General features: G+C 46.0%; 1 protein-coding gene across 2 annotated transcripts in view; it reads right to left on the reverse strand.

Moving 5' to 3' along the window:
- The window catches only part of LOC131558404 (mitogen-activated protein kinase kinase kinase 3-like), an 82705-nt gene that overhangs the window by 34268 nt on the left and 34985 nt on the right, over positions 1–13452 (reverse strand). For both annotated transcript variants that reach the window (XM_058806130.1, XM_058806120.1), the window contains exons 3-4: positions 9989–10098; positions 312–355 (exon numbers count right to left, since the gene is read on the reverse strand). In XM_058806130.1, the coding sequence (XP_058662113.1) occupies positions 312–355; positions 9989–10098 (154 nt within the window). The remainder of the gene's footprint in view (positions 1–311; positions 356–9988; positions 10099–13452) is intronic.

Raw genomic sequence — 13452 nt, forward strand, 5'->3', positions numbered from 1 at the left:
TCCTCTGTGGTTCAGCAGGACTCAAGAATTAACAAGAGAAAAGGATCCAAGTGTGTGCACCCAATGTCCCTGGTAAAAGAGGCATTTAATGATTTCCAGCTTGGAACCATTCTGTCTGCCTGCAAATCCCAGAAGCTTCTTGAGGCAAATGGGATGATGAGGCAGGGCTCTTGCTTATAAAAGTGCAGCTGATTTTAGGGGAATGAATCCTGCTGTGAGCTCAGCTGCAGCTGGCTGAAGTCAGCAGGACAGTGTTGGGTGGAAAAGGTAATTTTTCCCTGTGTTCACAGGGGACTGGAGTAGGTACCTACCTTTTCTCTCCTTCATATTCAAACTTGATCCTGACATTTCGTTGCTGAAAGAAAAAGCAGAGAATGGTGAGAATGGTCCCAAAGTGCATCCTGGACTGACCCATAGACCTAAAGCTGATAGGAATTCTCAGGGAGACTCTCCTAACTCTGTAAGAGTTTATCTGGTTTACTTAGGCCAAGCTGCCTGGTGGATTCACAGCCTTTGGGGACACTCCACATTGCTGAGGAATGTGCTTGCCAAAAAATAAGTTCTTCTGTAAGCAAGAAGACACTCACCTCTACAACTGTTAGTTTTAATAAAACTAATTAATAAAGCTGAAAATTGATCTGAACTCTTGGGAGCAAGGCACTATTATCAGAGGCCAATATGGCAAGTGTCTGATGCCTGTCCACCTTCAATGCTCCCCATGGTTTCAGCCCAGTACTTTTCTGCTGGAAACCCAAAATCCAAAGCTCAGAGGATGTTTACTAGAATACAGGAATACTTGGGGTGAAGAATTAAGAAGTAAAAGCAAGCATTCTCTAATGGAAGTGAAGACAATCTAAAATTTTAAAGCCAACAGTGCTGGGATGGTTGAAGGGCTGGTTGCTATTTTGTTGGGACCGACAAAACGCAAAGTGTGTCAGGCCCAACACACAATGCACAGCCAATGCCCCCCCTGAACTGACCCATTGCTTTGGTTGAAGGGCTGGTTGCTATTTTGTGAGGACCTATAAAATGCAAAGTGTGTCAGGCTCAATACAAAATGCAGCAAATGCCCCCCCCCCAAACTGACCCACTGCTCACCTCAAGAGAAACCACAAAATTTGCCCAAGGAAGAGCCAGTGGAATCACAGGCACACTGAGCACACAGCTGTGCAGGAACCAGTAAAAACCACTTCTCCCATCCTCTATTTGTGCATATTTAGCAGCAATCAAGACCACAAGGAGCTTTTTCATTCCTTCAGCTTCTCAGGCCAAGTCTGAGCCAAGCATCCCTCTAGCATCCCTTAGATCATTCCAGGACTTTCTGACGGTCTCCAACACAGATCAAACCCCTCTTTACTCCCCAGACCAGGTCTAGTCAGCCCACTTAACCAGCATTTTCCTCCCCACAGTGCCCACTAGCCTCCTCAAACAGCTCTCTTCCCATGCAGAGAGAAGTGCTGGCCACCTCCCTCCGAGGTGTAACCCCAGGGAGGGCTCGGTCCCATCTCGCAGGGATAACTCCCAGCTGGGTGGGTGACAGCCCTTCCTGAGCACAGCACTTATCTCTGGGCCTGGGCTGCCAGTGTGTGAAGGCACACTTTCCATCCTCTCAGAGGGAAAGCAGAGCTGCAGTGGAACAGCTTTGTTCCCAATGAGGAAAAGGAGCTGGAGCGGCGCCCTCGCGTTTGTTATTCAACCGACAGCTCCTCGAGTTCTGCAAACACCCACTGAAATTCAGGAAGTCCAGGCTGGAGGCAGTTCTGTTGAAAAGCTTAAACAGATTCAGGGTAAACAGGCTGGATCACCCAAAATGCATCCCTGTTATCTCTGCTCGTGGCATTTTCTGTGCTTCCGGAAGGGCTGGGAAGAGCCAGTGCTGGGACAGTCACCAATGCGGCACTCCAGCAGTGATACAGGCTTGTGCTAAACAGGCACTTACATCACATCTCTGGCTAGAGCCAGTGCTCCAGACCCACAAAGTCTGGAGAGTCTCCAGGTTCATTGCCAGAACCAGGCCCAACTTGTAAAAACACCAGATTAATTCTAAACCAGTCCGAAATTGCAAAGGAGAAGAGATGATCATAACCAACCTAGTGCTGAAGGTTCAAATCATTCTGGAGAGACAGGCAAATACAGGTGAGATTGGGACCTTGGATTATTTGGGCTGGAAAAGAAAAGATACAGGCTCTTTCATGCCAATTTTTATTTCCACGTGCCTCTCTGAGCAGGCCTGGCTGGTTTATTCCTCCTGAATGCTGGCAATAAATTGGCCAGTGTGGGTTCACTGACTATAACACCACAAAACCTTTCTCTAAAGAAAGAGAGATTAAAAAAAAAGAAAAAAATCAGGGCAAGGAACTTTCGAGGTTTCTCCTTACAAAGAGCAGGACGTGGAAGGGGAAGAGCTCACACAGCTCTGGCCTCACTGCAGGAAACCTTTCAAAACACAGGTTTCACTTTCAGCACAGCCCCAAACACTGCACGGAGCTGGGATGCAGCACACACTGCCTTGGTTGTGCTGAGCAGCACAGATTTCACAGACAAACAAGTTTTGAAAAACAGCTTGTGGCTGGAAAATGTCAGAACACTTGTCTAAAGCTCCAGAGAGAGAAGAAAATGAAAAAAAATGAGCCACGACCCTGCTGCATCCTTTTCTTCTACATCAACAACAAGGCTGATGTGCCGTGGCCCGGCGCCAGCAGAAGGACGCCAGCTGCCCCACACTGCTCTGCTCTGCCTCTGAGCAGAGCTACAAACACACTGCCTGCAACAGGGAAATGAAAACCCACTTCATTTCTTAATTAGATAACATTTTTCTTTAATATGAAACACAATAACCTCTTGCCTCCCTCCAAGAAACCAAGACCTTTAGTTCACAAGCATTTGGAAGAGGGATAAATTCATATTTATCAGTCTGAGAAGTTGATTACAGTTTAATTTTTCAGGCTTCCCTTGGCTTGCTCATGTTTTTGACCTACAGCTCAAGCTGAATTCATCACTGCTATCAGCAACAAATACTTTTTTCCTTTTTTAAAGAAAAAAAAAAGAGTGGGCAGTGCCCAAAGTACTAGGAAATCTCAGGGGATGCAAAGCACTTCCTAAATGCTGGAGCAGGCTGTGATTTTTTACACCCATGGAAGTGTGGTTTGCAGCAACTGGTTTAAGATTACACAGGGAGCACTGCCAAGTGCTGGAGCAAAACCTGTGTGAGTCTGCACCCAACACCTCAAATTAACAATCAGGGGAAATGCAGGACCAGCACCTTCCACATCAGGAACTCAACACAGCGTGCAAACGTTGAGCAGAAAGAGGTGTGTGTGGTGGAAGCTGCTGGGTCCTACTCACTTTTGCAATTTTGTGAAGAATGTGACTCCCCTTGCACAATCCAGGTTGAATTATTCACTGTCCCTGCCATCAGGTGTCACATGAGGTCAAGGGCAGCCCTGCTCTCCTTCAATCAAGAGGTCCTCAGTGGGTGTAGGAGAACAAGCTGAGACAGCCAAAGGCTTGTGTTAAATACAGTGCAGGAGAGGGGTAAGAACAGCCACAGGCACCAGCCTTAAACCCTGGCAGAACATTTAAACAGTACTTTACCTGAGCTCTGGCAGAGCATTTAAACAATATTTTCACCAGCACTGTGAGAGCTCAGGCAGGTAATGGAGCAAACAAGGGAAACTGAGGCACAAAGGAAGGGTTTTGGTTAAGGGTGTGAAGAGAAAGCCCAGCCTGGGGAGGAGAAGGCTCCATGGAGACCTTCTTGCAACATTTCAATATATAAAAGAGGCTTTATAAAATGGAGAGATACTTTTTACCAGGTCCTGTAGCGACTGGATGAAGGCAACAGTTTTCAACATCAAGAGGCTAGATTGAGGCTGGATAAAAGGAAGAAATTTTCTACCACTGGGTTGCTGATACACTGGCACAGGTTGCCAGAAAAGCTGTGGGTGCTCCATCCCTGGACGTGTTCAAGGCCAGGCTGGATTGAGCAATGTGATCTAGTCCACAGCAGACAGCCTGGCCTTTAAAACCCTTCCCAGCTCAAACCATTCCGTGGTTCACTCTCTGGGGCAGCACAGGGGTAGAGGGAAGCACAGAATGAAGGTGTTTGCCCCTGGGCTGTGAGCACTGAGCAGTTTTACCTCTCTGTGTGTGTTTCACAGAGGAGCCCACGGCCCCGCTGGCGCCTGCAGACCCCGCTGCGACACAAACAAAACCAGCGACAGCTCTGACAGGAAATACCACAGCCATTCCCTTCGTTTCTACAATAATTTCTCCTCCAAAATACTTGTGCTGGCATTTCCTCCAGCCCTGCAAACAAATGGGACTTTACTCCTTCTTGCCATATTCCTCCAAAAGGAAAAAGCAAAGCCGCTGCGATGGCCACAGAGCCATCACCATCCTTCCAGTCTTTCCTTGAGGTATTTTTGGCTCTTTCCTCAAAATTTTGGATTTTACAGAGAAAAGACCACAACTGCCAAGCTTCAGAGAAGGAATTCAGAGGGGAGAAAGGGGGCAACTGCTTTTGCCTTTTGGCTGAGGTCCACGTACCCCAGCAGGCCGGGCCAAGCTTGGCCCTCAGAGCTGGAGCAACAGCCCTGTGTGCTGGTTTAGATTAAGGAAAACGTTGGAAAAAAATGGAAAAAGTGTTTCCAAACGAGGTGAATCATGATCTTATACAGAGATCCCTGAAGAGCTGACTGCTGTTTGCAATAAAAGCACACACGGAGAGCAGGAAAACAAGCAGCTAGTCCTAAAATGGAAGCGGCCCTGGAGGAGCAGAAGATGCTGAGCACTCTCTCTGCGGAACAGCCAGGGGGTTGCTCAAATTGGGTACAGATCTAAGCTGAGCCTGTGGAGAAGGCTGTCTAATGGCAGAGGCAGGCCCTGCACCTCCATGCCTGTCTGTGTCACTGAAAAAACTAAAACTGCCACTCTGGAAAATCCCAAACTAGCTCAAACTCAAAGATTCCCCCTGTCACGTCCTCTCCTCCTCCTAAACTCTGCTGCCATCAGAAACAGTGCTCTGTCCAGACCCCACTTCTGTGGCTTGTTTTAGACCTGCTCCTGTCAAACCTAACCAGAGCACAGCTTTGCCCATGCTGAGACATCACTAGGATGGGGCCTTTAGAGCACTTCTTCCCCCCAAACCCACAGCTGCCTCCCAAACCAACTGGGACAAAGCCTCTGACTTCAGCATTAACCCTTCTGTGGTCAGGAAGGCAGGAAAAATCATCGCAAGGGGCCTCCTATTCCCTTTGGTGCTGCTCATTCCAGCCTTGCTCATACCCACCCAGAAGATTTCGGGCACTTTGCCTCAGTTTCCCGCCTGAGTAACACAGGGGCAATGAAAAACACTCACTTTTGTGGGTGTATTTCATTGCCCACACAGGGACAATGAAATATACCCACTTTTGCATGCCACAGCCTAATCAGAGGGTTTGTTTTCACTTCTGTCATTTTCTACTCGCTGGATTAGGAAACAATGAGAAAACCCTGCAGAACCGCACTCGAGTCACTCCCTTTGCACAAAGCCACAAAGCAGTGGGATTCCTCCTCGACTCCTGGCTCTGGCTGAGAGGAATCAGCACCACAGGGCCAGGCTGGGGGGACTCCTACACTTCCCCAAGGTGCAGCTCGTTTGCATCAGCCCAGCCCTCAGTTCTTACACACCAGACAGCTGGAGCGCAGCCCCGACCACAGGAGATGAGTAACGCACGGCACTGGGAATTATCTGCACAGAACCCCCCCCCACTGGGTTATTCAGCAATCAGACAGAAAGCAGTTTGTCTGGCACTGCCCCTTCATCATTGCAGGGGGAGAAGGCACAATATATCCCAGTCCCTCCGGATCCTTGCAACTTTTTTTCCTCTGAAAGCACCTGAGCAGCTCAGAGGACAGTGATGATGTCTAGAAGGTTCACTGCTGCCTGTTGCAGACATTTCTGTTTCAGACAGCAGCAGAAATCACAGGCTTCAAAGTGTTTATCTAAAGCCACCCACCTGGCAGGGAATAGCCTTTTTCCAGCTGGATTTCTGACTGGTATCACCCTCTTCACACCCAAGTCAGCTCCATGTGCAGACATGGGAAAGCCTCTTAAATCCTTGGGACTCCACTGCCTCTGCCATCTCCAGCCAAGGCTTTCCCAGTCAGTGATTTGCCCCCTTGTTTCTGCTCCCTAGGTGGGGAAATCCCTGCAGATCCCCTCATAGAGACTCCCATCTTCCCCCGTCCACACCAAATCCTCCAGGTGATAAAGCCCAACATCTTTGTAGGCTGCTCAAAAACCCACAGAGAGCCCTACAGAATGAGCTGCATTTTACTGGAGTTACCAGCAAGCCTTGTCTTGCATCCAGCTTGCCAAGGAGAACAGTCCAGAGGTAATTTACTAAAAGAATGACTTTTAGGACAGTGTGACATTTGATGTACACGGGGAAACATTTCCTACAAACATTTAATTGCCGTAGGAGAACTTTCCATGGTGATTAAGGTGGCAGAGGAACTGCTGGCTGTCACTGGCTGTGACAGAGGCCCACTGACAAGCAGCTTCATACTGCCAGTTGCCAAGTGCTATTTATAGAAATGAATGGATGTGCACATAAATAGATCCAAAATAAATGCTAATTTAATTGCTCTTTTCTCCCTCCATCCTTTTGTTCAGGATTTCCTAATTATTCGGGGTTTCCCTTCTTATTCCACTCGTCTTTTTCCTTAATGAACACAACGCTGATCTTCATTCTCCTGTTTCCTTCTTCCCCTCTTCAGACACATTTCTATGAGCAAACTCCCTTGTTCAGTCTGAGAGACAGCCTGGAAGGGCTCCTTCCAGCCATGCCAGAGGATGCACAAGGAATAACAGAGTTATCCTATAACAGAATCACTCTGTTATTAAAGGAGGAACAGAGGAATACCAGTGCAGAAGCTGCACCAGGAATAATGTCAGAAGGATCCCTCTGCTCCCAAAGAACAGCTCTGCTTTACCTCACACAGGGAAAGAAAAGGGTTTACATGGCTGTCCCTATAATTCCCACAAGGCAGAGAGGCAGGACACAAGGCAGTGGCTGCCACACCTGACCAGGATTCAGGGAATTCCAGCTCAGGCATCACATCTGCTGCCAGCTACCTGGGAATTCAAGGGAGGAAAATAAGCTACCCTGTTCTGTTCTGATTTCCAGCCAGCTCTGCCACGAGGCACTGCACATTCAGAAACTCAGCCTTTACCCTAAACTCATTTGTGAGGGAAGAAAACTAAGAAAAGAAAGATTTTTATGAAATTTGCCAAAGGATGTTCATTTCTTAAGATGAACTGAAGCAAAACTATTGATATTTTGGGAAAGAAACATTTTGGAGCACACACAACCACAGGCTGTTTTCTTGTGTGGCCCAGGCCTACGAGGAATACAATCTGGCAGGATTCAATCTTCAACTTGTGTCAAGAGAGCACTGAGGAAGCCCTCCAGGAGACAGGAATGAGATAGCACTTCAGTTGTGCTTCTCTGTGTACCAAAAACTGCTGCAAGCCACAGAGAACTGCCTAGCTAGCCAAGACATTCTTATTGTGAACTCTGTCTTCCAGTGGAAATTTGGAACACTGACCAAAGGATTCCCATGCCTCAGAAAAAACATTTTTCCACAGAAAAAGAAATATTATTTTATTAATCTACTAACTGAACTCCCAAACCAAGTAGTTCAATGTGAGCACGTTGCTGCAGGGCCTCATGAGAGGCACCATCAATTAGATGACCAAGAGGACATTTTATCACCAAAATGGCCCTGTACCTCATTTACCTCGCAAGAAGGGAACTATGCAGGGCATCCTTCAGCCCAGCTGCCCAACCTAATCACAGGATTAGGTAAACAATTAAAATCACAGGATTAGGCAAGCAATAAAAAGGGAAAACCAAGTACCAAAGGAACAGCAAGCATGACAACAGCACCTCCAAAGCAATCTCTTCCCCACATCTATTTCTGCCCTAAAAAAACAATGAAAATAAAACCCTAAAAGTGACCCAAACAAGCTGATTAAACTGAGCTAGAAACATGAACCAAGTTCCCACTAATTCCACCTCCTCTGGCCGCTCCCCACCTCCCGCAGTGCCGTGAGCCAGACGTGTTCCAGCCAGTCCAATTCAGTGAGGCAACAACTGAACATCCTCCAACGCCCTGCACCTCCTGGGACCTGCTGGTCTGACCCCTCAGCTCCGGATGTGTGGGGAGAGCAGGATCCTCACCATCCTCATCTCCTCCATCAGGGAGTTCTGGGCAACCCTGAGCATGCAGCTCCACTCGTGGATAAAAAGAAAAATCATAAAGGAGGAAGTGTTTTTCCAAGCATCAGTGCTCTAATGAGAAGGAAAGTTTGATTCTTATATAGTAAAATATAATAACATTCCTGTAATAAAATTAAATAAAACTGGCAGCTGATATCAGAACACGGCATACCTCCATGGGTGACTCATTAATGAAGATGCAGAGTGGATGGGCAGTGGGTGTGGATTTGATTGCACAATGCCACCTTCATGCAGATAAGAATTCAATCAATGAAAACTACCATTTTCCTTATTTTTGATTAATTATCTGGTTAACTGTGTATGTGCTGCATTAACAGACCAGGTCTCAAAAACAACAGCAGGTATTTTCTCCCATGGTGCAAAACAAATGTTTTAAGAGGAGCCTGAAAAGCTTTGCTACCCTGAAAGCAACTGGAGCTGGCTCCTCACTGTCCCCACCCATCACTGTGCACAAGATGCTGCCCTTGCAGCCATCCAAAGCTGCTCTGGGCTTTCTGCTTCTCCTGCAGCTGCAGGGAGCCAGCCCTGAGTTTCTTTGGTCACTTCTGTAAACATCTTGGACTTTTTCAGCGTGAGCTGAACACAAACCCAGTGATTCAACTTGGCCAGCTGCTCCTGCCAGGCCACGCTTTGAAACCAGACGTGCGCACGTGTTTTCATCTGCATGTGGCTGGGGAGCCCACAGGGATTCTGGAAGGGATTTTTCCTCCCTGCACCCAGACTGCTTTGTTTGTAGCACAAGTGACATTAAAACATGCATGACGACAGCAAATGACAATTTGTTTTCTCCCTTGCTAGGCACCCAGCAGTTGTAGTGTTGATTGCAATCTCATTCTAAACCATAGCACTAGAGGTGGAATTCCATGTGGATTTCTGGCCATGCTTCTCCAGCAGCTCCCCAGTTGTCCCAGTCTTCTTCTCCCTTTTTTCATTGCTATTTTGATAACTCAATTCTTTCTTCACAACTTTCATGTTCTCATATTATTTGCTCCATAGACAAACATGCTATTAAATCCACTTCAGCTATTGTATCAATGTCAGCAAATAACTTCTGACCTTGCTCAAGGGACAATGTTTTCTGCTCACCAAAACAACTCTGAATGCGCAACATGGCCAAAATGTTTAGGAGCATAAAGATAAACAGCAGTAATTCATAATTAAATACTTTATATAAGAATGACATTATTCCTCCCCAAAGAGCCTGGGTGTCTACAGCTCAGAATTGGCAGTCTGTCTTTCAAATATCTGAAGCAAAATGTGCACGTAATAAATCTCGTATTTCATTAACGCTGTCAATAGAAAACAATTGACTTATCCAAGCCCTAAAGCTGCACAGCCTGAAACAAGTTCTTCTACTTTCAGAGCTAAACAACAGCTGCAAGTGCCTTGAGGTGAGACTTGACATTTAAACCCAGTTTCAGGTCTTGTTGTTAAATTTGTGAATAATTTGGGGCATAACCCTTCTCTGCTCCTCTGCGATATAGGGATGCCTATAATTTCCTTTCAGCTCTTCTAACAGAGGCCATAAACTTTGTAGATTGGTAAAATGCTAATTTTGGTAAAATGATAATTTCTGATGTGCTGAGCACTTGTTAACTTCAGTTCTAACATTTAAACTCTGCTGAGCCAGCATGGCAAGCATCATGCCCTCCTCTGCGGTCTGCTGGAGTTTGGGGTGGCCTGAAGGAGCAAAGCCATACCTGTTTGTTGGAGTGGACACTGTTTTTATTCCTGTTGTTGTCCAGCAGCCCCCCACACTTGCCCAACGCTGCCAAATCCTTCATAATAGAGTTCAGAGCTTCTTCTTCATCTGCAAGAAAAGAAGAGACAACTGAAGCGTGGAAAGCAACCCTGCCCTCGGATGTGCAGAGTGAAAATACAGCACTGCAAATACAAACTTTCAACACAAGTGGATCAAAAGACACAATGCCAAGCTTCTCCTGTTAAGAGAGGCATTCCAAGACCACACCACAGTCTCTCCCAGCCCAGTCTGTCTTGAAAACACAGGTTCCTTCATCACAGGTGAGACAGAGAAGGAGATCTCATTGTCCCCTGCAAGAAAGCTGCAGAAGGACTCTCAATCAGGACACGCACAAAAGAAAATGCCATTAAAATGAAAAAGGGCAGGTTTAGATTAGATATTAAAAATAAATTTCCCCCTGTGAGGGTGGTGAGGCCTTGGCACAGTTGTCCAGAGAAGCTGTGGCTGCCCCATCCCTGGACATGTGCAAGGCCAGGTTGGATGGGGCTTGGAGGAACCTGGGCTAGAGAAGGGTGTCCTTGTCCTTTCTCCCTCTTCATTGAAGGTGCTCAAGAGCCACAGCTGACCTTCCAAACCAGGAGCAGTGAGAAACCAGGGGAGAGGGCAAGGAATCCATGAGAACAGAGAGAAACTCAGCAGTGCTCGGAGAAGACACTGAGAGCCCTCGTGGGATTTCTGATTTCTGCAGTAACAGGAGAACTCTGAGGAACCATTGGCTTTGAAACCAATCTCCTCTTTTCCAACACTTCAGCATCTGTGGTTGTGGCCTCTTGAAGCAGCTGTGAAGTGTTAAAGGCAAAATACCAAGCACAAGAAGCAAGAACCCTGTCAGGACCTAGGGCAGGGCACACTGGTGGGAGGGTGTGAGAGCCCATTGCTCACCCATGCTCGTGCCACAGTCAAGGCAAATGTTAGGCACATGCAGAAATTACTGCAAAAAATATGAATACAGCTACAAATCTTGTCTAAAAATTTCTGTCTCCAGGGACAGAACCACCCCTAAGCCAGGCCAGCCTGCAGATTTAACTCAAAGTCCACAAATATGTGAAAAATGACAAAAACCATATGAAATCAGACAGGACTGGACCCAAACACTGAGGATCTCTCCCCAGGGAGGTGTATGTCCTGGATCCTCCTGCTCAGATATAATACCATCTCCTCCTGTTCTGCTCCTCCTGCTGGGTTCTGTGAGCAATGAAGCTACAAAAAAACTCAGATATGTGAGAAAAAGAATTCTTGTGCATGCTCTGCTCCCAGGGTATATTAAAGAAATCAGGGGAAAAACTGGGGGAAAAGGTTTAAAATCCAGCCTCACATTTCAGAGCTCAGAAATGAGCTCCAATGCCTACACCAAACTCTTAGGAAAAAGCCAATATTTTCCTGTAGGCAATGTGTGTATACATATTTAATATATAAACATATATCTGTATATCAATATTAAAAATATTACTGATAAAATAATCAAATTCATACATAAGTACATGAAAATGTAATCCCTTTTGCCTCCCACATTATATATATAAAAGTACAGATATGTTTTTCCAAAAGGAGTGGCAGGGAGCACAACCTGAAGTGCTAAAAACTCAAGAAAAAGATAATTTTCAGTTCAAGTTCAGGAAAAAAAAAAACACCAAACCAACAACAACAAATAAACACATCAAGAATGTCCCCAAAGTCTGGGTTTGGGGTGGGTTTTTTTTTTTGTTGTTGTTGGCTTGTTTTGGTTTTTTTTAAAGGACCTCTGGGACAAGCATAGTTTTCCACAGAAATTTTGTAGTAGGAAAATACCCAACACAAAAAAAAAGAAAAAAGAAGGAAAAAAAGGCTTTTTTTTTTTTTTCCCCTCGTTGTTGGGGGGGAGAGAACAGGGGGAGGGATGAGCTAAAACAAACCCACAAAAACAAAGCCCCCTTACACCACCCTCCAGGAATTTTCCACCAAAGCTTTAATCTCTACAGTGCCCCTCACCCTCTTTTTTTTCTCTCTCTCTTTTTTTCCAACGAGTGACAACAAAAGTTTCCTGCACTGCCTGACACAAAACACAATCTGTAGTGTCATGGGCCAGCAGGGCCAGCAGGCAGAGACAGAGTCAAATCACCCAATAATTCCCCATCCCTCTCCCACCTCCAAACCCCCCTGGCAGCATCTTCCAGGACAGGAATCTCTGCTCAACCCACCTGGTTTATATCACATTGTCTTCCTCCTCTATCTACACAGCAATCCTGCCAAAACTTTATTGTAACAGACTTCTGAGTCCACCAAACTCAGGTTTAAAAATTCCTGGTGCTACAAACCCAGTCCATGATACAAAAAATTGCACCAAACACAGGTTTAAAAATTCCTGGTGCTGCAAACCCCGTCACATTTCTTAGAAAGGCTAAAATTCTCTGCCAGAAGTGACTTTTTGCATCTCTCCAAGCACAGCAAAGCAAGGAGAATCCACTCACTTTCAGTAACTGCTTAAATTCAGCTGGTTTCAGAAATACCCAAACATCAAATGAATAGAATAAGTGGTGTAAAACTGAGCTCCAGCTGCCCTGAATCAGGTACTGAAGAAAAAAAAAGGAAAGAGAAGCTATTTCTTGTATTTGACTGTCAAATCAGCATTCTCCTTCCTTTATCTACTAAGAAACCAAAGCAAAAGAGCATTCTGAAAAGCATCTGAGGATTTTTACTTACAAAATATGAGTGCTGATTATCAAAAAACTAAAATCCACTTCCATGACATCACTGCTGCAAAATAAGATAACTTCTTCCTATCCAAGCAGGAAAGGTTGCTTTCTGCTGCTGGAGGGTGAAAAATGACTTAAGCACAAGCAGAAATACAATATCTCCTTCAAATAATGTATTTCTATGCGCTTAAGTATTTACCATCTGCTTTTAGCAGTGTGTTTTTACTCCAAGAGAGCTGTGATTTCAGGGAGGCAATGACCAAAACCTCAATGACGGCTCAAAACAAAACCCCCCACACCAGGCTCTGAAGCAACTTCTGAGCAGCAGCAGCAGCAGCACAATTTGCATCATCTCTTGCAAAACCCACACTTCCCAGCCTCTCCAGGCCAGCTCTGCTCAGGGACTGATCCTTTCCAGCCTGAGCCTCCTGCCCATCCTAATGACTGCTCCTGGGGTCTCCCAGCTGACTCCCAAGAAGGGTGGAGGACTTTGTTCCATGGAAAGATGCAGCCAGCTCAGCCAGTGCAGTCAAAATTCAAACAAGCACTGAAGTGAGCTGGATAATTAAATCCAAATGGCACTCCCAAGCCTTTCCAGCAAAAGGGGTGTCACAGGCTGCTCCTGCTCTCTTTGGCTGGGTTTGAGTCAGGACAGAGTGAAGGATGGATGGCTCTCCCAGGGACAGAATGCCAATTGTCAGGAATTGGGAAAATCCTCTTCTCCTGATCC

Source organism: Ammospiza caudacuta, chromosome 1 (assembly GCF_027887145.1).
Source record: "Ammospiza caudacuta isolate bAmmCau1 chromosome 1, bAmmCau1.pri, whole genome shotgun sequence".
Lineage (NCBI taxonomy): Eukaryota > Metazoa > Chordata > Aves > Passeriformes > Passerellidae > Ammospiza > Ammospiza caudacuta.